Raw genomic sequence first — 26,708 nt, forward strand, 5'->3', positions numbered from 1 at the left:
CAGTGCTATTGAATAATAATGAGGAGGAGACAAGGCAGGGATGTTTGCATGACAGTGGGTGCTGCGTCAGCGTCTAACTCAACCCAGGAATAGTTCTGCAGTTCGATTTCCCTGACTCTGGAAAGATACGTGTGCTGTGTATGAAGTCGGAGGATTCCCACTTGTGACACGTTTTCTTGTGCACCATGTGGGGGAAGGCGTCCAGAGTGTTCAGAGCTGATTAAGACTTGCGACTTTCAGGGAGATGTGAGAAGCGGAGTAAGACCCAGCGAGGATGGAAGCGTTCAGTGTGTGCAGAAATATCTTGACTGGCGAGATGATTGGTGCGATATGTGCGTGTGTACTACGGCTGTGTGGAGATGAAACGTGGTGGTTTTACTGCCAGACACACAGGAGACAGCATATTAGAGGATCCATTACAACAGCAGTTCAAAGATGACACCGGGGGAAAAGGAGTATATGGTCAATTTTTCCCAGGATGTGAACGTGTGCTGGTGTTTCTTCATGGAGATGTGGGCCAAGTTGAGATGGATTTTGTCATCTTAAAGATGCTGTAGCTGAAGAGGGAAACAGTTGCCGTGTGACTGCTTTGCAGGAGGTGAACTCCTTGCAGACGCGTTCCCCAAGAACCTAGAGATAAGAGGTCGTAGGTCGACCAGACAGGTGTAAATTGCTTTGACTCCAGGTAGACCAGGAGTGTAGAAGAAGCGATTACTCGACAAAACAAAACAAAAACCCAGGGATTATCCATCCAGTCAGATTTCATGTGCTGACATTGGAGACATACTATAAATGCTTGTCAGTGATCTGCTCTTAGCTCCTCTCTTTGTTTTATGCAGGAAGAGTGTGTGTTAAACATGTACATTCTTTGTGTTTTTTTATTGTGGCTTGAAGTGCAAGGCACTGCCTCATTGTCAGAGAAGTACTTTCTCAGTTACAGACCTATGTTTGAGGCCAGAATTCTGGTATCTTTACTCACTAAAGCCATGAGACGGTAGCCTTTTACTCAGAGGATGTAATGTCACTGGATTTGGTATGCGACTGCAGTGGATATACCATGTAATGACAACTTAACTACATAAGGGTCATGCTGTTAACCCTTGCTTGATTCAACTCCTTGGGACCAGAAAAAAAAAATCACCTTGTTATATCATAATTGTTATAACAGGGTTTGAAAAAACAAAATGATTATGAAGAAAGTTTGAATAGTTGGTCAAGAAAAGTTACTGTTGAAATGAACATTTGTTATATCAGTTTTTGTCACGAGGAGAGCTGGTTTTACAGAAAGGGTAGGATATTCTAAATCACATCAAATTCATATTTCAGACTGATTGTTTTCTTTCCTTTTCTGGGTGCATGAATTTCTTTGAGATGAGAGGAAATTTGGAGAAACAAGATTCTTTCTGGTTGTTGTTAGCGACTTGACATATTTTCTTGCTACAATCCTGGAACGGTGAATTTCTTTAGTGTGATTTACATGTATTGTGCCTTTCATAAAGAATCCTGTAATAATTTATTTGTGTCCGCATTTTGAATAGGAGCCCAGTTGGCCTTCCATGAACCAAAGTTGTCAGATTGTAGTAGGAAAATCTGCAATAGGTCAGATATGAACTTTTGCTACTTTGCCTCTCTTCTAAACACGCTGCACTATTTGCCTTCCACCGCCCCATAACATTTTCCTACAAAACTCCAAAATGAACCATGCTGCAACAAGAGTTAGGCATGCAAAGTCGCAGTGACTCAATGCTTTATGTCATGATTTCACTATTTCACGAGTGCATCACGTACTAGTCGACTTCAATGTTTAGAATACACATTTCATTTTAAAGGAGCAAGGGAAGAAAAATGTATCAAAAAAAGACAATGCAAATGATATAATCGGGTATAATCTTCTTTAATACTCCTGGAAAAGATTTTGATGAAATCTCTGTTGTCCAGGCAGTTTGATTTTTGTACTGTGTTTGTGAATGCCAACTTGACCATTGAATGGAATGTTGCTATAGTTTTTGTTTCCTCTGTGTGTTGTATGTGGTTTTACTTGAAATGCACAAAAAGACATGCTGCTAAAGGTGTCCTATGCAAGGCCAAAGGGGGATGGGGAATGGGAGGAAATACGTCATAAATTTGTATGCCCCATAACCCCCTTCAACACCAACGCCCTAAATTCATGTTACGAATACTGTATACACCATATATTTTGAGAGGTTTTCATTTGTACAAATTTTACAACATATATTTCGAGAGGTTTTTATTTTTGCAAACTTTACACCATATATTTTGAGAGGTTTTCATTTTTGCAAATTTTGCAAATTTTACACCATATGTTCGAGAGGTTGTTATTATTGCAAATTTTACGAGTTGGGTGCTATTCGTGAATTTAAGAACACATAAAAACATTGACCCTGATCCCAACATAAATCCGATGTGCATGCACACATTTCTCTTTTCATTAATTTGCTCACTGCTCATGAATTTAACCACTTGTTGTCGGGAAGGAAGTCCCAATTCGTGAAAAATTAGACTACTAAATATATGGCATATACAGTACTTCACTGCGGACTCGCTAAATATATGGTGTATGCAGTATACAGTACTTCACTGTACCTGATGTTCTTTGCAAATTATCTTCCCCAAGCGTTGAATTACCATCACAAAGTATTTCTGCCTGACCCTTCCCTACATCTTTATGCTGCATCAAGGCAAAAAACAAGCATACAAATAAACAGAAAGCCAAGAAAAATAAAACAATGATATGATATGTGGCCTAGTAGTGTCATGTTATAATTGGTGTGCACAGACATGTCTATTATATCGATGTGAACCAGTGTCTTGGGAATGTGTGGGAGAAAACGACTTTGTATATTTGTAAATTTATACATACCATACATTATGACATCATTGATGTGTAATATGCAGTACAGCTGTATTTTACTTTTTTTTAAAATCCTCTGTTTATTGTTTGGTAAAATTGCTGACATGAAAGCAATCAGTAACCATGATTAAAACTGTACATGGACGGATAATAAGTGTTGACCGTTTCCATTTGTCATGTCAATGATGTCTTGGACAACAAAGTTGGTTGTGTGTGTGTGTGTTCTCATAAGGCTGCGTTCACATAGAAGTATTCGGTATTCGCTATTCGCTATTCGCTATTCGGGCACCGAATACACCATCACCTGCACTGTCAACTCACCATCCCATGCAGTGAGGATGTCTTCCTCCTACATCCCGTCAAATCTTATTAACAATTTCTAAACTGCATTAAAATGTCAGTCTACATGCTTATTTTTGCTAAAGGGCAAATCCAGACCAAAAGTGTCATTATTTCATAAACGAGAGACGGTATACGCTGCAAGAAAATCGAACAAGCTCGATTCCCACTTTGCTATACTTTTCGCAGCTATTCGGTACTTTCGAATAGTGCCCTCCTGTGTGAACCGGTGTGAGGAAATCCTATTGTTCGATTCAAGCTATTCGCATGCCTCGAAAAACGAGCCCGAATACCCGAATAGTATACTTCTATGTGAACGCAGCCTTAACGGTTTCACCAGGCAACTGGGGATACATTTCACTCCGGGCATATGCCCGTTTGTTCAGAGTATTTAAAACAAATGAAAAAGCGCCTCCCTACAGGTTCCCTGAAATGCAATTCATGTTGATTTTTGTTGGTTTATGATACCCTCAACATCACTTTTGCGGTGAAACGATTATCTAGAAACATTCCATATATTTTTAACTAATTTTTCTTCTACGCATGTATTTTTCTTCAGATTACTAGGACACGCCCACAAAAAAAATATTTCCAAACCAATATTCCTGTTGTGACCTCATCTGTCAATCAGTGCTAAAGTGCTGATAATGGAATGCACCTTCCCCCTCGACTCGGCATGTTTCTGTGATATTAATGTGACTAAACAAAAGACATAGCGAGGGAACCCACAAGTTATGCCGAGTCATGCCGAGTCGAGGGGAAGGTGCATTCCAATGTCTTTTGTTAAACATATCAGTACTTTAGCAGTGATTGACAGATGAGGTCACAATACGAATATTGGTTTGGAAGGATTTTTTTTTGTGGGCGTATCCAAGTAATCTAAAGAAAAATAGAAGAAAAATTAGTTAAAAGTATATGGAATGTTTCTAGGTGTTCATTTCACAGCAAAAGTGATGTTGAGGGTATCATAAATCAACACAAATCAACATGTATTTGTATTTCAGAGAACCTAAGTGTACCCTAGAGCTAGATGTATATAATGCACCTGCCCATTCTGCATATTTAGGACCTGTAGTAGGTGAATAGTTTTCACTCTTCAAATGGGGAATTTGACATTTTTTATGCATATCCTTAATTGTTGTGTATGTACCTGTACAGTTTTGCCCCAAGGGTACCTTAGAGGTATGTAATTCACCTGCCCATTCTGCGCAATTAGGACCTGTATGTATGCAAATATTGTAATTGGTTTACCAGAAGAAGAAAAAAAAATCAGAAACAAATAATGGACTATGCCTGGTTACTTTGAGCAAACTATCATATCCCCAGTTGAAGCATCTTATGAGATTGTGTGAGTAATGCAAAGTATTTTTTTTTTTCTCTCTATCATAAGGAAGTGAAGTGTAAAGCGTCTGAAGATGTACCTATACACTATGGTAATGGCAAATTTTTATAAAAATCCTGTGAAATGTGGCTCAAACTCTTCTCATTACTTGAGCAATTTACTTGAATTTAATGTGTGACAGCTATCATAGGTAACAGCATGTTTTAATGAAATTTGAAATTTGGCACGCTTCATATTTTATCGTCAATTACATTCAGTGATAGTTCTAGTTCAACTCGACTCGAAAGTGGAAGCGGCATATACAAGGTGCATTGAATATACTCGGTGTTACAAAAAACATTTCCCACTTTTGATCCTTAATATTTTATCGTCAATTACATTCAGTGATAGTTCTAGTTCAACTCGACTCGAAAGTGGAAGCGGCATATACAAGGTGCATTGAATATACTCGGTGTTACAAAAAACATTTCCCACTTTTGATCCTTAATAGTTCAAAAACTATATATCAGATTACACTGACATTGATATAAGCAATAGCTGAATAGTGTGCAATTTTGTTGGAGGTAATTTAAAAATGAAAGCGTAAATTAGTTACATTATATTCAAGATTTATTTTCAAAGTAAGGGTTCAGATTTTACTCTACATGTATTTTCAACCCTCTGTACTAAACTTGAACTATGCACAGGGGTCAATTGGTGTGTATGGGAGTGTGTGTTTAACACCCAGACAATGGTCCTGAACAATGGCCAGGGTTTGAATGCTCTATTACATATTCATCAGAAATTCCACTACATGTATCACAGCTAGTCTTTTTTCATCCTGAAATGTAGTGCATGCAAACATGAAAATGTGTGCTTGCTTTTTCATATGCATGCATTTTACTCTTGCCATGAATTCAGACTAGCAGTGCCCAGGGCAATCCATCATGAATTATTAATAAAGCATTCATGTGCCTTGCAGCAAGAGACCAGAAGCCTAGTCAGCAGAGCTCTAAAGAAAGGTGGTACTGTAAAACGAATGTTCGAGTGCATTTTAATTTCACGAATGTCATGAGCGCCAAGATTCGCGAAATAGCACACGAAAGTTCTTGTCTACACTATATGCATTGAACATGGTAGCAAGTCGCGAAAATTTCATGCCACGTAAAAGGCCGTTGGCTCCAATTTGCGAAAATTTCATGCCGCGAATATATCATGTTTTACAGTATTTTAATGTCACATAAAAGGTCATCGACTCCAATTCGCGAAAATTTCATGCCGCGAATGGATCATGTTTTACAGTATTCGTGGCATTCATGTCCATTGTTCAGGGTCATTGTAAGCACACACTCACATACACATCATTGGTTCTTGTGTAAAGTTCAATTTTGTACAGAGGGTTCAAATTTGACCAAAATCTGGAACTTAACTTTATAAAGTAATCATGGATTTAATGAAACTGATTCATGCTTTCATACTCAAATCACCTCCAATTAAATTGTACATGTTTCAGCTATTACTCATTTTAATGATTGTGTTATCTGATACATGTTGTATATACAATGTTTATTTCAAATTATTCAGGGTCAAAAGTGGAAAATGTTTGTTTGGTTTTTTTTGGTAATACCTAGCACGATGTACCTGGTACAGTTTCCTCCACTCAATCGGGTAGAATTTGTACCGCTTAAATCAGGTACTCAGCTTAATTTGACTTACAAACGGGTTTGAATTTTCCAGATAAACGTGATCTATATCCATAATTTCCCACAGAGAGCCCTTACAATTTGTGTAAATAAAAATTATTAAGAAACTGTGTGGTGCTAAAAGTTGATAGAGAGCTTTGATGGACGTTTTAAGATGTTACAAGTGCAGTGCAGAAATAATACACTTAATCACTGGTACAAATTGGACTTGAGATGGCAAAAAAAAAATATGTCAAAAAAACATGTCAAAAATTCATGAAAATTGACCTAGTCACCACTGGAGATGGCAAAAGAATGGAATACTGTAAATATAGGAATGTTCGTGTGCATTTTAATTTTTGTATACAGTATGTCCCAAAAAAATTACAATCGATTTTCGCATTGATAACTTTCAAATGATTGAACAATCTAAGCGCTATTTCAGGGAATGAAACTATAATTCACTTCTTACCTTCATTTTGCAGAAAACCCCATTCAATTCTGTTAAGTGGTCACAGAGAAATGTGGATTGTTGTAAAGCATGTCATGGGCCTATTTCTTCCAAGTTCAGCACTTGGATGCTCTTGGAACTGTGAACACAATGGACAAAACTTGGAGGGAAGGGATTCCTGACATGCTCTACTAAGATCCTCATTTCTCTTCGACCACTGAAGCAAATCAGATGGGGTTTTCTGTAGGATGTGGGTAATAAGTTATATTTTTGTACCTTGAAATTGTATCCGGATTGATTCACTATTCTTAAAGTTATCATTGCGGACGGTCCCCTTGTAATTTCTTTGGGAGGGACATACGGTATAGGAATTTAGTTTCAAATGACAGATGTTTAGAAGCATGCATATGGCTTGATGAGGACTCTGGGCTGCATGCAGATTGTTTTCAAAAATTGATGAAAATGGTTCGCTGGAGCACATCATCATCAGAACCAAGCTGCTGAAACGGGAAATAAGTCATCATCACACATGTTCACTCACACCAATGAAGACTACTGTATACGCCATATATTTCGCAGGGTTTTACCTCGCGAATTCCGTGAGTCAGGTGTCGTTGACGAATTCAACAACACACAAAAATATTAACTCTGACCCTGACATATATGTGACGTGAATGAGTATTCATTTCCCACTGGACTGCTGTACTTCACGATTGCAACTTTAACTACTCGCGAAATGGTCAGGAATCGTGTTTTACAAAAAAATTGTGACTCGCTAAATATAAGGCGTATGCAGTATTGTACAAAAGAAACAAATCCACACAGATACATTTTCGGTTGTTTTTTTTACATGGGCACAATCTCTCCAGTTTAATTTCCCTCTTGATATCAAAAAAAAAGAAGAAGAAAAACAAATTTACATCACAATATCTAGGGATTCTTTTTTTTTTCTCTGCTCGGAAAATAGAAAGTTGCGTAGGAGAGAGAAGTAAATATATACACCTTTTTATTGTACATAGAATTTTTGTACACATATTTAACAAGATAATTACAATAATCAATAAATCAACTATCTTTTTGTTTTTCTTTTTTTGTACAACATTGCGGTGATTCTAGACGCTCTCGGCTCACCGAAATACACCTTGAGCATGAATCTACCCAGCACGGGGTCTGTATCACTCTCTGTTTAAAAACTAATTCCACTCCCCAACAGTGACGATCTCCATAGATGCTTTCCAAATGGATCTCGCTGGTGTATTCAACCCTCTACAGTAGCTTGGACACAAACATCTGAACTCGGGTGATATGTACAAGATTCAGAACAGATACTACAAGATGTTGGTCGTACGTTGCCACTCTCACAATAATCTTCCATATACACACTTCCAGCAGCCAATTAGGATGAGCACAGCATTGCTGCTTTTAAAGGTGAAGGTTTTCACTATCTTTATTTACACAACAAACGACAAAAAAGTAAAACACATTTTTTTTAAACCAAAGTTGGCTTGAAATAATCGAGCCCTAATTTCTTTTCTAATTTTTTTTTTCTTCAACGAGTTGCTTTTTTAAAAATCTTTTTGTAACAAAAATACATTTTTTTTCTTTAAAAACCATTTCTAACTCTTGAATTGACATACCCATTCACAACTAATAAACTCTGTCTCACCAGGAGATGTGAAGACAGACTGATTAAAAGAGACAAACTGCCGTTAACGCTGGATTGTGACACAGCGTCCGCTCATCAGATCTTAGACCAAGATCACTGCCCCACTCTTGTCTCTGTATATCTCTCCCATGCATTCCCGTTTTGACAGCGGGTAAACACCCAGGTCACCATTTAATAATACGCCATGTGAAAATGCCACGTGACCATGTAACCTTCACACGACAAAACCAATCCAGCAAAGCATGCCGTGCACAAACAAGAAAGTGGGGGTCTGTTGTGCGGCTTTCTAGTATTTCTACTCTGATGGGCTCGGTTGCCCCTTTGTCGTTCACCGAAAGGTAGTAAGTCTTCGTCGTTCACACACAGTTACTCCGTTATACATCTTCAATGCGAGAAAACAAAAATGATGACAACTGACAATCCCTCATAGAGAATTACATCCCTCCCCCTGAGAAAGAGAAATCAAAACAGGAGCAATTTTAGGAAACCTTTCATCGGCGCCCTAAAGAGAACAAACCGAGCCCCTGTGGCGAAAACACAGTAACAACAACCACCAAACACCAAGACTATTTCTTCTACGAGTCAACTAGTCTAGATTTTTTGCCAGAGTATGACTTCAACCTGTGAATTGAGGCATGACTCTCTAACACGTTCTGTGGAGCATGAAAAAGCATGAAAATAAATACAAGCAAAAGAAATAGGGGGAGGAAAATGACTTGAGTTAAACTTAGATGACTTCCATATAAATGCAATTTCTGTCATAACACTGACTCTTATCATCACAGAAACTAACTGCAACCACAGACTATCCACAGTGCATACAAAACCAAGTCTTAATCTTTAAGTAGGAAACATTAAAAATAAATCCAACTCAAGCATATTGAACAATAGAGTCATGGCTAATTCACCGCATCATAAAGTACGCTTCAGTGTAAACATTCGAGAGCCGAGGTTTCTTGCCTCTCCCGACTTTCAATTTTGGTCAACAATATTCCACATGAGTGTACGGTGATACTTGTGCCATCGAGAATTACACAATGTCTTACAATAAACAGTAAAAATATCTACCACTGGACGGATTCACTTTTTTTTTTCCCCTTCAAAAAAATGTAATCATAATTTGTACACGAGTCAACTCTTCGTCACATTTTGTGACATTTCACCACGCCAGGAGGATCAACTTCAATCCTCCTCAGCTTAACAGCATATTCATATTTTTTTTAAAAGAAAAAAATCACCTGTTGCTTCGGTGCCTCGGAAACAAAATCCTTTGTCATTAAAATCCCATCTGACACACAACCAGCTTCATTTCTCTCCCCCGAATTGGAAAGGTTAGCTGACAAGTTTAATCCATTGGGTGGAGTAATCTTATTCCCTCCTCTGCTGTCTCCTCCATTCCGATATTAAAACCAGACCTCGACAAAAGACACCTCCCTCAGTCCCATCCTCAAAGAAAGATGTTGGAACATGGATGCCCAGAACTGAACATTCTCTGTCTGTAAGTTGTAGTCCAGTACAGGTTTTACCTCATGGAAAAAAAAAATTCACAGTCACTTCTTTGTGGTGTTGTCCTCAATGATGTTAGTTTAAGGAAAATCACTCTTCTGCTGTCAGTAACGATTTTCTGAACAAGAGACATGTCGGTAATTTAACAACCTTCTGAAATGTGAACCCAGGCTGATTTTGGGGGGCTCACGAGTATGGCATCCTTCTTGTCCAGCTAACTTCATTCCTACCATCAGGTGTTACAACCAAAGCACACGTCATACAACAGCTCACTTCAAACAACAACACACACACACATATTACTTGGAAAAACAAAACAAAACAGGAGAAGATACAATCAAATACAAAGAAAGAAAACTGCTAAAAAATGGGTTCACGCAAAAGACAAAGCTATGAAGTTCTTCCAAGTTTCAGAACTAATTTCACAAATGCTTCTCCAAATTCAGTGGCCTTGCACTGACTGGATTTCTTCTCCTTACACAGCTTAACTGAGCAGACACAGTGAAAAGTAGCTTTGGGGGCTAGCAGCAGGCATTTATGACTCATTCTCCCATTTCTCCAAACACAACGAAAGCAGTATGGTCCCAGATTTCTTATGCTGCATGTTTGTGATCTTCTACTTTTATCATTATTACCTCCGCCAAGGGAGGAGGTTATGTTTTCGTTACCGTTGGTTTGTTCATTTGTTCGTTAGTTAGTTAGTTAGTTAGTTTGTCTGTGTGCAAAATAACTCAAAAAGTATTTAACGGATTTGGACGAAACTTGCAGGAAAGGTTGAGAATGACACAAGTAACAAACTATTAACTTTTGGTAGTGATACAAGAATTTTTTGGGAATTTATGAAGGATTTTTGATATTTTGGCAGGTAGGGTCAATGAACTTGGGAGTTCAGGCTGCGTGTATTTGAGGTTTGCATGCACGTACTACAGTGCGTGCTATAGTTTTTGCTAGGGCGAGGCGCGCCGTGCAGCTGAGGGTTTATGACGTAACAAAGGCTTCTATATTGGGAAATCAGGCGACTTTCAGCACACAATGCTATAATAAGTACGTATGGGGTGGAAATCACTGATATCTATGGAAGAACAAGATCAGTGGTGGAAATGAGCTGCATGCTTGGCAGAGGTCTGCGCTCTCAGAGTGCTTTTCTAGTTATCATTATTATCATTATTATTTTAACAGGACATAACAGAGACACAATGTGGTGGCTGTTCTGTAGGTCTACTCTCTTAAACGGCTGGCGAAGGAGAAAATTATCATATTGCTGTACCACGTAGTGAGTTAATTTGGAGCCATTGAGATAGGACAATTTGTTTCCGAACTCTGTGTACCTCATTCAAATTCCCATTCCCCCCTCAAAAAAAACAACAACAACAACAAATCTTTCTTTCTTAAAATATATAAAACGGTATTGTGAATCATCCAACATTATAGCTGGGAACAAAACAAAAAAGCTTACGGCAAACGAACAAAAAAAAAGCACACCACAAAACAACATTTTATCACTGTAGATGGTTTAAACACCGCAAGCCGGAAATGTGTTGCTGATGCCACTGATGTTTCACTTAATCTCAATCCACTAAACGCTTCAAAGTCTCATTTTTGGATTTCTCCTGGCGATACAGTCACAGCCGATTCTTTTTGTCTCGTCCGATTGAAGCCGGGCCCTCAATGGCAGACACATTCCAGGAAATGTGACGATCCAAGGACATGGCGACGTTTTGCACCAGTGCATGTAGTTTCACTCGATTCCAAGTGATAGTCAAGCTTGTAAACTGACACAGTTTGTCAGACGGAGACATTCACAAATAAGGCAGAGGACGGTAAGCCCCTTCAACAGGTCTTCGTGCTTCGATGACATGCACTGCTAGTGTTACTCGAGGCGTCCCATCGACTCCTAAATGCCGCTGCGAAGTTGGAGTAGCCACATGGCTCATCACGATACATCAGTCACCACGCGCAAGGGGCCCATCCATGTGCTGCCGGCGCCAGAAGGGTTGCAGCGGGATGCAGCGTGCATCTGACCTCACGATGCGGTTGCTATGACGATCATGAGGTGGGCGATCTCTTGGACGCTGTCCAGGAGGTCGGGAGAGAGGCGAGAGAGGTGGGCCTCGGTGAACTCACACGGAGGAAAGATGTGCAGGACGAACGCAGCCTGTAAGAGAAAACACGAAAAAAAAAAACATGAAGAGGGATGTCCCAAACAAAGCATAGCACATGTATCCAAAAGTGTGGGGCTTTACTCCTGGCAGTCTGTTTGTTAACCTTTCAGGGCTGCTAACATTTAATGCGGGGATTTCAAAGAGCGTTGAGAAAGATACTCGTGTGTTAAACACATCTCAACAGGGAGATTTATACATCCGGGAAATTTGATATTCTTGTATCGGGACATAACGAAATATTGAAGACTTCAGGATGCCATTTGCAAAAACTGATTTGGCAGCTGGGACATTTGCAAAAACTGATTTGGCAGCTGTGACATTTTATGACAAAATACTTGAATACTCTCCAAAGAGAACACACAGATACACAAAAGACTAAGATAGCATTTGAATAAGCAACTATGTCCCTACTAATTTATTAGCAATATAAATGACATGTTATCTCCAATCATATGCATTTCTGCTGCCAGACTATCAATATTAATCTGTATCTAGCTAGCTGCTTGTCATTGTTTAAGCACTGTGCAATCACTGGCAACGGATACTGTCCACACAGATTCAGTTATCCCACGCAGAAATGGTATTTCAATCATGCTATTCAATATACATACTTTTGCTGTCAGATTATCAGTGTAAATCTGTATTTGGCCAGATTGTGCAAGTACTGGCAATGAAGACTGTCCACAAAGGTTCAGCTATTTTGCAAAGTATTTGGTAGTTCAAAAGCAGCAGTATCTCCTGGATTTGGGGTCAGGTTTGGACCTGCTCCCCCTACACCCATGCCAAAATTCTGGGCTCTGTGTCTCCTCACCTTTGTTGACCCATGGGGAGCCACGTTGATGATGCCAGCTGCCTGCTTGCTCAGGAGGTACTCGATGAAGGAGACACGCAGGGTGTTGGTCTGGGCGATGACGTCCTGCTGGTCGTGGCCACAGGGCAAAGCCACTAGGACCACCGACTCATCCTCAACCTGTAGACAAGGAGGCAGGACCGAGGAGCCAGTAAGAATCATGACATCAAGAGACAATGACAACATAAACCACATATTGTCTTCTTTAGCGACGAGGCAAATCTGGGCCCCATTTCATAAAAGATGTTAGGATAGCAACTTTTGCTGGAATGGCAACTTCCAATAGCAACAGCCAATCAGGAAGATAGATGCTTGTTTTTACCATGACAATTGCCACTCTAGCAAGGGTTGCTATCAGATCAACTTTTTATGAAATGGGGCCCAGATGAACCACCTTTGGTTTCTTTTTACATTCCGGTATACATCATCAACAAAATTGATAATACGAGCAATTCTGGCATGACCAGAAAGGTTATTGTTTGACAAATCTTTGTTGTTTCTTTCAGTTTCCATAGCAAAATTGAAAAACAAGAATACAAGCTTTCCTCATAATGAAAGATGCATCTTCTCGTTTTTTTTTTTTTTTTTTAAACTGACAGAAATAGAGAGAGAGGAAGAGAGAGAGAGATAGCATGTGCATGTTATCGTACAAAATGCTTTCAGAGCATAGCAGAAGGAGGTATGTCCCCACAAACCCCACCAAACCAATGCTGTGCACCTGACACAGTTTGAGATCTCACCTGCATCCGGCTACCCACTCCTTCCAGCTGCGACTGCTCCAGCCGCATCCTCTGGGCGACTCGCAGCGGCGGGATGGCCATCATGAGGGAGTTGCGCGCCACGCTCTGGCTCCCCGACACGTAGTGCATCTGGATGGCAGCCATCTCGTTCTTCAGAGCCAACAGTCCTTGCCACATGACGGGGTAACGCTGCAATGGGACAGGCACGGGGGGAGAGGGAGGAGCAACAGCCCATTAACACAATGATCAAAAACAAAGTTTGATGTCTTTATCTTTGTGAACATGTACGCTGATAGTACCAGTACCAACACCTGATTTTACCAACTACTGTAAAATGAGGAACGTTCGCGTGCATCTCAATTTCGCGAGAGCCATTAGTCACAAAATTAAAACGCACACAACAGATCTTACCTACACTCTATGCATTGAATGCCAGTGGCATTTCATGCTGTGAAGATATCATGTTTAACAGTAATGATTTTGTCATCAAAATATCTCCTGTATTCATGAATTCGTCTCTGTAAACATTAGTACCATAATGTAGGTATGGATATGGATATGGGAAGACTAGATACGGAACTGTCTTGGATCAGGAACTGTCTTGGACTGCTCTGTGACACAAATCTATATCAGAATATACAGGGTTGGGATTTTTTCCCTTTTGTCGCTGAACAAAACATCATAATTTGTAGCAATCACACTAAAGGGCTGTCAACCTCTGCTGATCAAAAAATATTGTACAGTAAGAGACTTATTCTGAAGGCCAAAAATATTTTCTTCCTCAAAATGGGAAAATTGCACACATCAGGGATGTTGTTTGTATAAAGACTCACTAAACATTGTTAAAACATACTAGCTTGCAGCTTTGCTAACAACTTCAATCTGTAGTCTCCTTAACTTCATTAAAACAAAACTCTACAGTGGCTACAAAGGTTTTTGAAGAGTGAGTTCAGATCCAGGTGGGTAAACCTCGACCACATTTCTTTTCAATGCCCTTATCTAATCAGCTACATCTACTGCAATTAATCTTTCAAGCAGCAAGAACGCTGTCTTGGAATGATATTACAGGAAGAAATAAAACCCTGCGAAAAACTCACCAGAAGAAGACCCACCAGGGAGTCGGGTCCCTTGACTGGCATATGACCTCCGAGCTGTACCGGCATGGCGCCAGGCGTGTGCACCGAGATACCAGGAGGTGGCGCCTGGCTGGGCCAACCCATGGGCGGCATCACCATAGGCGGCGGGCGATACTCTTGACTCGGTGGTCTCATCATGTCCTCCTTGCGCCCTGGCCCTGGGTGTGCCTGTCGGTAGTGCTCCATCCCCGGTGTTGTCGACTTCTCGGGCATACCAATGGGTCGTGGGGAGGCTAGGTGGGATTCTTGATAGGGCATGGCTTCTGGTGGCATGCCAAGAATCATGGCCGATTGATGGCTAGGATCAATCTTACCGGGCCCCTCATCTGGCTTTGCTCCCTGTGACCGGGCCTCAACTCCATAGCCTGAGGGTCTCACCACTATCTGCGGCATGTTCCTGTGGGTCATAGTGCGCAGGTCCATCCTGCCTGGAGGTAACCCAGACGAGATGCCTGGTGCTCTTGGGGGAACTCCTGATGTAATTCCAGGCATGATAACATGGTCAGGTGTCGAGTCCCTCCTCTCTGGAGTTGGGATTGGTTGTGGACGCTCAGAATGCGCCATGGCTGGTGACTTCACCCTAGGGGACACTCCAGGTGAGGAGGCGCTTGGTGTTGGAAGGCGTGGTGAGCCACCGGATGGTGGCAGCGCTTCTGACATGCCTGGCTGGTAGAGCATTCTTTGGAAGACACCAGGCTGAGGTACCCTGAAAGTGCCTGGTGGGAACATAGTTGCTGGAATACCAGACTTGCTGATGTCCAGTCCTGGTACAGGGACTATGCCAGGCATTGGCTGGCTCAGACTGCGTGCTGCTTCTGACTTGGGATCCACCATTGCTGCATGCATACCTGGAAAGACTTCTGTGTTGTACGGCATTCCTGGAACTTGGTGTCTGATGGGTTGCTGCCTCATGACAGCAGGTCCTGATTGCAAGTGAGCTCCAGGAGGGAGGTAGGTCATTGGTCCATCTGTCACTCTGATCATAGGAGGTAGGCGCTGCTCTGGGGGAGGATTCTTTTGAGACCTCTGGTCAGCCACTGCCATCTTTTCAGCATCCTCAGCTTTCTTGAGCATCTGAGCTGGTCCCTGCAATGGGAATGAAGTCAGTTCAATATGAGGCTGACTTGGATCAATGACACCTTGTGGATGGGACACAAGCATTCCTTTGCTGTCTGGCACAGGACGTCCTTGCCCTTGCCCTGGTTTCACACCATCCATTTGTTCTTTCTTAACGTTTTGCTTGTTATCAGTAAGAGCAGCCCTCAAGACACTAGCATTGGGCAATGTCTGTGCTGCCACTGATACAGGTACACGCAGATTACCGGCCTGTCCTCTTACATTCTGGATATTGCCACTCTGTGAGGATGGTATACTGGTAGGTGGTGCAGCGGAGGTCATGGTCGAAGGACGTGAGTACTGAACAACTGGGGAGACTGATGATGCCTGGGAGACTGGTCCCTGAAGATGCATACTGGGGGGAAATGCTCCTGGGTGTGTGGCATGTGGTGTAGCAGCCAGTGTTGCTGATGGCATATTTGCTACAGTTGTGGTATGTTGTAGTACTGACAGAGAGGTTGCAGTATTGGTGCTTGTCACAGGGACATTTGACACAAGGTGCTTCACAATAGTGGGAGCTTCCATGGCTGCAGAACTGCCAGAGGTCTGCTGCTGGCCTGGCTTCGGTTGATTCATACCATGCTGATTAGCCAGCACTTCTGCTGTGCTACTTGGAGGATGATGCAGGTGAGGTGGCTGGGAAAGTCCCTGCTCAAGTACCTGTTGGTGACCTGGTAGTCGGCCTGGCTGGTTGGCATTTTGTGGTAGCCTGGACAGTGCTTCATGGAAGTGCTGCTCCACAGCGGCAGCTGCTTGACTCTTCTTTGGGCCATGGAGGGCTACCTGCTGCATGTTGAAGTGCTGTCCCATAGCCCACTGATGCTGCATGTGGGGGCCAGATGTCCATGCACCTTGATCTGTCACTGAGTCCTTGCGTGATCTCCGACTGCGCTGCTGCTTCGGCTTCTTCTGGGTGATATTTGGATCAACGATGGCAACATGCGAAGTGGGAGGTGTTGACAGTGCTGCAACAACAGTAGGCATGCTCACAGAAGGTGTTTGCATTAAATTGCTGGGACCAACACTTTGCATGCTTACAGGAACTGGACCTTGACTCGGACTTGGACCAAGTCCAGGCGCCATCTTTGCAGGCATGCTTATATTAGGCTGCTGCACAGCAGAAACTTGGCTGTTCCCTTGTGCATTTGCTGTTGACATGTTGGGCATATGTGTCAGAGTTCCAGGGGTTTCACTCACTGGTGTTGCTGATATAGCTTGAGTGGCTGCTCCTGGTCCAGGAATTCCTGCTGGAGGGTGAGTAAGCTGAGGTCCAGAGAGCATACTACTAACACTGGAGACAGCTGTAGTAGATGTCTGAGGCACACTGATCTTCTGTGTGAACCATGGATCTGGCTGTGGGACACTTTGAAGTTTGTCATTCGGAGAGTGGAGTGCTGCACCAGGACTAAGCTGGGGAACTGTAGGAGCTGATGTTACAACTGGTTTACCAAGCTGGAGTAAAGCTGACACAGTTTCATCTTGAGAGACATCAACACGTACACCTTGTCCCTGAGCCTGCATTGCTGCTGCTTGAGCTTGGGCAAGTGCTTCTGCTTGCGCTTGCGCTAACCTCTGTTGCTGTTCCCGTAATTCAATGGCTGCAAGTTCATCCTTTATTTTCATTGCTCCTCCACGCGAGTTGGACCTAGATTTTCCACGACCACCACCCCTGCCACGAGTTGGCCTGCGCCGTGGCGGTGTTGTAACCTTGCTTGGAGACACCTTCATCTCAGCAGAACCAGGACTCGGAGTGAAGTCATACACATCAGTATTGTTCTTGCCATCATGAAGAGTTGCAGGGTACATGGAACTCGGCTCAATGTGATCCAGAACTTGAGGTGGTGGTGGTGCAGGCATGATACAAGTTTGCTCTGGTCCCCCTGGAAGTGGATGCGGTGGCTTTGATGGACTCTGACTGACTTGCGGTTCTTGCTGTCTCGTCTCTCCAGCATCAGCTGCAGCTTTCTGCTTCTCTTTCTCAGCCTCATCATGTTTCTCATCATCAGGAAAGTCAAATACACTTAGGTCAGCTGGCCCAGTTTTGGACAGAGACCCAGACCTTGTCCGTGTTGGTAGGCTAGTTTCTTTAGCACGTGACTGAGAGAAGAAGCGAGACTCCTTGTTGGCATCTTTGGATCGAGCATCAATGCCCGTAACTTGAGCATCCGGTTTCTTTTCTGGTGATGATATCTTTGACATGACTGCCATATCAGTGATCTGTTCCTGTAAACTTTCTGTACTATCCTGGGCTGCAATCTGCTGAGGTGGTGGTTGGACAGACTCAACAGGTGTATTCTCCACTGGAATCTGCACAGGCATCTCCATTGGTGCTATGGGATCTTCTGTGAAGAGTAAGTGGGCGATGGCCTCCTCTGTCTCAGCCTTCTCTTGCAAGGTAGGCTCCTCAGCAGGGCGGACACTGCTAAGAGCAGGGTGTTGATGGACCATGTGGTCTGTGTTCTTGTCTGTAGAAGAGGCGTTTTCAGCTGAAATGAGTGCTTCGACAGACTGTTCTACTTCTGACTTCACAGGAAGCTGTTCCAGCCCTTCAGAACCGTCAGATGCATGTGGCACACGAGGGACTTCAGAAGTGTTGGGAATCTCTTTTGGAGCAGGATTGACAGCATCATTCTTTGAATCTTTCCCCCTTCCACTTTTGCTTTTCTTTTCTCTCTTTGTCTTTCGGAACAGGGGGCTGGCAGCAAGCTCTGCATATGTGTCTGGTGAGAAGGGTTTGTGTACTATTGGGGCACTTGGTGAATACTTGTAAGAGGTGTTCTCAGAGGTGACATTTGTAGATTCCTCAGATTTCTCTAGTGCTGTTATAGCCTTTGCAACAACTTGATCTTGCGCACCAAATGAGTCTCCAAAGATGCTGGGCTCTTTTGGGAGAGTGCTGGTGATAGGTTTAGGCTGTACAGGATTGTAACCAAATTCTTCTGACACATTGCTTTCAATGGTGGAATTTGCCACTGCTGCCTCAGCTATTTGTAGTGGTTCTGGTGACTTTGCAATGAGTGTAGGAATTGACGATATTTGCTGCTCATTCTGGAACTCCCTTTCCTGGATTTGTTGCCCTTGCCTGTCGAGACCTGCTCCTGGAACAAGACTGGATGTGTCATTGGCAACATTCTCAATCACCACAGGATAGGGACCACCCTCCTGTGCCTTCTCAAGTTCTCCAATGTCCATGACATACTCGGTCTCAGTTTCAACAGTGCAAGTTCTCTTTAGAGGGGGCCTTTCCTGATCCTTGTGTTTCTTTTTCTTGTCCTTCTTCTCACGCTCCTTTTCCCTCTTTTCCTTCTTTTTCTGTTTCTTAGCCTTTTTCTCTGCCTTTCGAAGTGCCCTCTCCTTCTGCTTTTCTGGATCTCTCTCTTTATTCTTGTCTTTGTGCTTTTTCTCTTTGTGTTTCTTTTTATGATGATGTTCACTCTTCTTCCCACTCTCTTCTCCTTCTTTCTTTTCCTCCTCAATGACAAGCTTACCATCATCATCATCCTCCTCATCAGCTGGTGTTAAGTTTTCTGTTTCAATTTGTTGGGGAATCAATGCGTTGTCAGTTGTGGCAATGGTGGCGTCATGCTTATCAGCGATTTGGTTCTCAAAGGTTGGCTTCTGGAAGTATCCTGAAACCTCTGTGGAATAACCAACAGGTAACTCATCATCAGATACAGGAACGAGGGGCGGTTGGCTGGGAGGCATGACAACATCAAGTACAACAGTTTCCTCCTTTTTGACTTCTGATTCGACCACAGATGACTCAATTATGACTTCAGTTGGGACCTCTTTGTTCTTTTTATCCTTCTTCTTGGATTTGTGCTTGTCCTTTTTAGCCTTCTTGGGTTTGTCTTTCTTTTTAGGCTCTTCAACAATTTGTTGGTTTTGAAGTTCTGCCTTTGCCATCATAGCCGCTGCCTCCTCCTCTTCCTTCCGTCTTCTCTCCTCTTCCTCTTTTTCCAGACGTAGTCGTTCTTCCTCCTCCTTCCTCAGCCTCTCCTCTTCCTCCAATCTCAACCTTTCCTCCTCTTCTTTCTGAATACGGAGCCTTTCTTCCTCTGCGCGCCGCTCCTCTTCTGCACGCCGCTCTTCTTCAGCACGCAGCTCCTCTTCTTTTCGCTTTTGCTCCTCTTCTTTCCGCTTTCGCTCCTCCTCCTCCCGTCTCTTTTCCTCCTCTTTCAGACGTCTTTCTTCTTCCTTCTGCCTCTTCTCCTCCTCTTTCCTCCTTTTTTCCTCCTCTTTTCTTTTCCTCTCTTCTTCCCTCCGTTGCCTTTCCTCCTCCTTCCGCTGTCGTTCCTCCTCCCTCCTCCTTTCCTTCTCCTCTTCCTTTCTCCTTTTCTCTTCCTCCTTACGCTTTCTTTCTTCCTCCTCCCTCTTTCTTTCCTCTTCCTGTCTCAGCCGTTCCTCTTCCTCTGCCTTGAGCCTCTCCTCCTCCTCCTTCTGGGCTCGAAGTCTCTCTTCCTCTTCTCTCTTAATTCGCAGTCTCTCCTTTTCCTCCTCCTTCCTCTGCTTCTTTGTCTTGCTCTGTGTGTCTTTTTTACGGGGAGTTGTTTCTGCCTCAGGCTCACTCTTAGGCTCTTGCTTAATTTCAATATCTGGTTCAAACTTGTCGTGTCTTTTACCATCTTTCCCACGCTTGGCCTTGTCAGATTTTCCCTCCTTGAAGTCCTCCTTCTCTTTCTTAATGGTGACATCTTTGTGCTTCACACTAGCTTTCTCCTCTTTTGGAAGCTCTTTATGCTTCTTCATTGCAGATTTTGCACACACTTTGGGCTCATCTAAATCAGAAGCACTGACCTTTGACTCACCGTCTGTGTCAGTTAGTTCCTCTTTTACTTTCACTAATTTTGATTTCTTATTGAGTTTATCTTTTACTTTCTTTGACTTTTGCAGAACCTTTTCATTGGTCTTGCTTTTTGGCTGCCCATCTGGTGCACTCTTCCTGGTCTGTCCTGTGAAATCAGCATCAAAGCTAGAGGAGTCAGAATCAGAAGAGTCATAGATTAATGATCTTTTTTCCACTTCGGGCTTTTTCTTTGGCTTTTGTTGCTGCTGCTTGGCAGATTCTTTCATCTTGGTCTGACGGGTGATGAACTGCTCAAACTGTAGCTCACCCTCGGAATCTGAGCTATCCTCTGCACTGGACAGGGCAGACAGCAGAGCAGCGACACCACCTCTGGAAGACGAGGCTGATGGCTTGACTTTCTTAGCTGGCGCATGTTTCTCCTGGGGTGTTACCCTTGCAGGAACTTTTGCCTTCTTCTCATCTTTTGGCTTATCCTTCTCCTCTCTCACTTTGTCCTTTTCACGTTTTTCTCTTTCCTTCTCCTCTTTTTCCTCTGCTTCCTGATCTTTCAACTTTTCAATCTTGTCTCCTTCGGCATGATCTTTGTCTTTTTTCTCCATTTTCATCTTCTCCTTTGGTTTCACCTTGGTCTTTGGTACCTCCTTGCCTTTGGGATCTTTCTTCTTGAGGGTTGATTTGTCAGGTAATTCTTCTTTCTTATCACTCTGCTCCTTCTTTTCATCCTCACTACTCTTTTCTGTTTTGACAACTTTCTCTTTGACATCAACTTTTTCTGTCTTAATGACTTTGTCTTTCACATCTTTCTTTTCTTTCTCTCCCTCCTTTCCTTTGATTTTGTCTGCAGCAACATCCTTTTCCTTCACCTTTTTCCTCACAGCAGAATCATCTTTCTTCAATTCCTCATTTTTGTGCTTTTTCTCAGTCCCAGGAGCCTCTTTGCACTTGGCCACCTTGGGCGGGGTTTTATCGTCATCTTTGGGGATTTCTACTTTTTCAGTGGTCAAAGTCTTGTCAGATGTACTGCTATCCTTCTTGGCAACCTTCTTGGGATCTTTCTTTACATCAGTCGCTACCCTGGTAGGTCCCTTCTCCAATGAGGACTTTCCTACCAAAGACCCTTCACTGGATTTCCTCACAATTTCCCTGCCATCAGTCTTGCCAGAATCTTTGGTGTCCTTCTCCTTGTTCTCTTTCACCTTTCCTTCCACAATTTTGTCTTTACTTCCCACTTTCATCAACGGTTTCTTCTCTTCTTCCATGATCTTATCTTTGCTACCCGCTTTTGAAAGTGGCTTCTTTTCGTCTTTACCAGATTTGTCTTTGACTGGTTTGACTTTGGCTCCAACTTTAGGGTCTTTCTTGCCATACTCTCTTGGTGTCATTATGAGCATATTGGTTGGGTATTCCTTCTGGGGAGGAGGGGCTGGTACCTCTGCAGTGTTAGGCTTCTTGGATGCCTGGCTTGCCCCCGACAAAGACTTATTTTCATTCTTTCCATCACTGTCAGTTTTGGCTTCTTGAGCTTTCTCAGGTATGGGTGGACTGGGTGATCTCTTCCGTTTCTGCGCTCCAAGCTTCTGGTCAGTTCTGGTCACTTGATCTGAATCAAATTTCTGATCTTTATTTGGACTTCCATCTTCGCTGGTCCTTGCATCAGCTAAAACTTGTGAATCTTTCTTGAGGATAGACTTCAGGGGTGAAGGTTCTTTGGTCTTTGGTTCAGACATGGATTTCTGTTCTGTAAGATTTGACTTGTTTGGATCATCACGACTGGGTGATGTTAAAGTATCTCCTCTGTTTTCTCTTGGGTCTCTTGGATCTCGTAGGCCTCCTGGAAGAGATCCTCTCCCTGGTCCCAATTTATGGTATCCACTAGGATTGGACCCATACGAGAGACTTGGTCTGCCACTATTCTGGTGTAGACCAGAAAGGCGACTGTGGTCTTTTCCAGGTCTCACAATCGGAACACCAAGGTGGCCATGCTTTTTCTCTTGTCCTGGCTCGGAGGTATGTGCACTATTTTCGAGACGTGCAAGGTCCTGATCAAAGATACTCCTTCTCTTGAAACGAGAACGTAACTGGTCGAATGGATCCTCTGAATCCAGAAGATCTTTTTTCAGTCTGTCTTCCCCTGATTGGTTATCAGATTCTAGACTCCTAGTTTTCTTCTTGATCCTGCCATAGATGTAGCTTAGTCTGGCCTTGCTGCCTCCAAGGGAATCTCCAGGCTTCAAGTCACCAAGAGCTCCAGGAGTCCCAGGGGTCGTTGGAGTAGCTGGAGGAGTACACGTCCCAAGAGATGTCATATTCAAGTTATTTAAGCGGCCAATTTCGTTCTTGTCTTTACAGTCAGACTTCCCACCATCTTTCCCAAGCTCACCGGCCCCTTCTTCTTCTTTCTTCAAACGTTCTAGGGTTGCCAAAGATTTGGCAACCTGAGTCCTTTGTCTCTCCTCCTCCTTTTTCATCATGGCATCGACCGTTTTCAGCCGTTCTTCCAGAGCCCGCTCTGGAGAGGTGAAATGGTCCTTAAACTCTGGAGGTAACTTTGTTCTCACTTCAACACCTTCTGGTAGTCGTGGGGTCACAGCAGCGATTGTCAATTTTGTTGAAGCACTCATTTGAGATTCTATTATACCATCCTTTCCAAAGATAGGGTCCCTTGAAAAGTCCTTAGCATAGGGAGATTCTTTGTGAAGTGGCAAGTCTTTACTTGTGAAGGTTATCTCTTTACTCAGGGGCACCTCCTTACCAAAACCAAGATCTTTGGGAATGGGAGAATCTTTCCGGTTCAGACCGAACTGGAAGCCCTCCACTGGAAAGGGACTTGGTTTTTCTACCTTGATTGGCGTGACAGCAGGACTGAGTAAGGGAGCTGAGGCAGTGGGTGACAGGTTTTCACTGACTGTGACTGAGATGGACTGATTCACTGGTGTTGGACAAGGTGATAGCATGGGTAGAGACTCAACGTCATTGTGAGCTGGGATGGGTGTGGACACGTCCAGCTGATGGAATCCTCCCTGTGATAAGCGTCTGTCAAGTTCACTCATCTCCTCTGCCCCCTGATTATCCTTCTCTTCCCTTTCCTCTGCCTTTTCGACCGAGTTGTTCTCGGGTATCTTATCAATGCTACCTTCTGTTTTCGCCTCATATTTATCCTTCCCTGTTGGACTCTTAAGATCTTCCTCACTACTCCTATGTCGTGACCTGTATAAACGCTTGCTGAAGCCATCTTCACCAGTCACAGGAAACATAGCGTCTAGTTGTTTGCGACGAACAGTAGGAATTTCAACTGGGGCTAGGCGTATAAGCTTCCACTCCATTTCGACGATGATACTGTCTGCGGCTGGTTCGGGCTTTGGTTTACACTTTGTGATCTCAGAATCATGGTTTGTGTTCTTACCCTCACTAAGTTTGTCCTTCTCGTCAGATGGCTCCGAGACCGAGCCAAAGGACTCTCTGCTGGTATTTGCACTGGAGGGTGCCATCTGTGAGAGTGGGGGTAATGACAATGTTGGGGTAGGAGTTGGAGAAAGCTGAGATGCTGAAGAGGCTTGTGGATCCTGAGTACTTAGTTGCTCCTGCTGCTGCTTCTGCTGCTCGAATGACTTTCTAGCTTGCTCCATCTGCTTGCGATAGCTCAAGCTGGAGTCAATTTGCGGCTTCTCAAATGTATCTACGGGAGGCGTGGGTAGTGGGCCACTGCCTAATGCTATTGTCTCTAGTTCACCGGTAGCAGGTGGTGTTGACTGCATGATCCTTGGAACAGGTGCAGCCACTTCCTCGTCTGAGGGGAGGGTTTCCTGGTCGCTGGAGCTGGCAATGCCCTCGTCGGCATCTGTTAAGTGCGGTATGCGGACCTCCTGTGAACGAATTCGGGGACTGGAATGTGATGGGTGACGGTTCACTAACACTTTGTCAGCTCTGTCACGATGTGATTTCTTTGGTTTGTCGGAGTAAGCCTTCTTTCCCGGCTCATTGGGGTTCTCTAATTTTACCCGAGGGACAACATCGTCTCTTTCAGTTTTGACAATCCTTGTATTCACAATCTCCTCATCAGAGGCACTGTCCTTGTCCTTATCCTTCCAGAAGCAATTCCCCTCTGGCGGCTCCTTGTTGTCACTCCACAAGTTACTGCTACTACCCGAGTCACATGACTCCATATTGAACGTCCTTTCATTCGATGACACTTCATACTTCATGCCAAGGCGGTCTTTCACAGACCTTTGCGTGTCTATTACTGTCCTGATATCTGAACTCAAACCGAGTACAGATTCGACTTTTGGAATGTTTTCTTTGTGGCTTGCGGTGTTCTCGTCCAAGTTGAGCTTACTCATTGAGGATCGAGGTGCTTTCGCGACAATGGACGACAACTTCTCTGATGAGAATGTTTTCTCCTTTCGAAGTTTTGTAATGTCTATTGGACTGTTATGACTGAACCGCTGCTTCCGCGCCTCAAGCTTACGTTGCATTTCTACCTCCTCATTGGAAATCACAACAGACTGCAACTGCTCAGAGTCTAACTTTCGTCGCTTTCGAGCCTGCTCACCGGGCTCACTATTCACCATTTTGTTACTGAGCGTCCTGTTCACATCGGCGCCGATATCTTTGGCTTTCACACCTTCAATTTTCACTTCACCTGTCCTGTCTTTCACCTCCTTGCACTTCCGCTTCTCCTTCGTGTCACTGCCATCCTCTACAGTTCGCTTTTCCACTTTTTCCTTCACCTTCTCTGCCCGCCGTAACTTTTCTGTAGTCCTTTCTACTTTCCTTTCCGAGTCGCCTTTCTCCCGTCTCGGAGGCGTTGTGTCATCCACTTCGCGCACTATGTCCGCTTTTCGCGATTTTAACTTTGGTTTCCGCTGCGACTCTGTCCTTTCCGAGGAGGAACTCCTCTCTTCACTGTCCACATACTTGCTTTTCCATGATTTGTCGTCCCGGTAACCATCCTCTGAGTTTGGACTGCGCATGACAGGTGTAAACGAGCCCTCCTTATTCTGGACATTGATGGTGCTTCGTGGTGTCCGTCTCCTCCGGATGGGTGGGCTGACACTCCTCGTACTGTACGGACTGTCGTCATCCTGAGAATCTAGACTTGCACTTCGCCGCTTCCTCTCGTATCTGCAAATGTAGAGGTGAAAATGAAAGAGTGTGTCAAAATCCCTAGAATTACTATGATCATGCATATATCATACCTGCCAACCCTGAGACTTAATAAATCTGAACAAACAAAGAAAAATTATTAAAAAATCTGAACTTTCATAAATTTCATATACTTTACTATTAACAGATATTTCAAAAAAATCAGAACACACTGAAATTAAAGTGTTTTCTTTCAGTGGAAAATCTGAATATTCAGATTAAAACTGAACAGTTGGCAGGTACAATATATAAGCTATATAGGGACAGAAAAGAATAATTAGCTTAGTCCACAGGCCAATTTTAACATTAAATATGTTGACAATTCTCTCTCGAAACATATTTACACCAGGCACACAAATTCCCCAGAGTATCTCAGCAATAATGAAACAACAGCTAAAACCCTCTTGACTGAGTGGTGCAGAAGGCAGGCAAAACATGTACAGTATATATCCAGTCCTTCCTCAGAAACTCATGGACTAGTAGGATCTTAACTCATTTATAATTCCCCACCTAATTCTCAAAGCAATTGAATAATCTAGCCTGGTGACATAACGACTGACACAATCTGGTGTTGTTGTTTTGGGGGTTTTTTTTCACTACCTGATATTTAGTCAACAGAAAAAAGGGCAGAGAGAGAGAGAGACGGGCTCAAGTAATAACACAAGTTCATGTATTGGCTCTTACAGCATGTGTGCTTCTTTCAAACTCACTGACTATAGGTTCATTTCTAGAAGCACCTTTCAGACCTGAGCAATCAGGAAAATACTTGCACGGAACACGCATTTTGATGGGCATAGTCAGTCCCATAAATCACAGAGATAATTATATCATCATGAAAAGAGAAATAAGAGTTTCCATGCAGCCTCCTTCAGTGCCAGGGAAATTTAGCAGCCCTGATCTTTACCTTGGGTACAAATG

The 26,708-nt window shown here is 43.2% G+C and overlaps 1 protein-coding gene across 1 annotated transcript in view; it reads right to left on the reverse strand.

The window, feature by feature from the left end:
• Positions 1 to 10,792: 10,792 nt before the first annotated feature.
• The window catches only part of LOC139727010 (uncharacterized), a 119,349-nt gene continuing 103,433 nt past the window's right edge, over positions 10,793 to 26,708 (reverse strand). The window contains exons 11-14 of the mRNA XM_071637993.1: positions 14,687 to 25,769; positions 13,590 to 13,778; positions 12,811 to 12,969; positions 10,793 to 11,992 (exon numbers count right to left, since the gene is read on the reverse strand). Of these exons, the coding sequence (XP_071494094.1) occupies positions 11,861 to 11,992; positions 12,811 to 12,969; positions 13,590 to 13,778; positions 14,687 to 25,769 (11,563 nt within the window). The 3' untranslated portion in view covers positions 10,793 to 11,860. The remainder of the gene's footprint in view (positions 11,993 to 12,810; positions 12,970 to 13,589; positions 13,779 to 14,686; positions 25,770 to 26,708) is intronic.

This window comes from Diadema antillarum, unplaced genomic scaffold (assembly GCF_040938485.1).
Source record: "Diadema antillarum isolate AM-2024a unplaced genomic scaffold, OU_Dant_1.0 seq00000108_RagTag, whole genome shotgun sequence".
In the NCBI taxonomy this organism is placed as follows: domain Eukaryota; kingdom Metazoa; phylum Echinodermata; class Echinoidea; order Diadematoida; family Diadematidae; genus Diadema; species Diadema antillarum.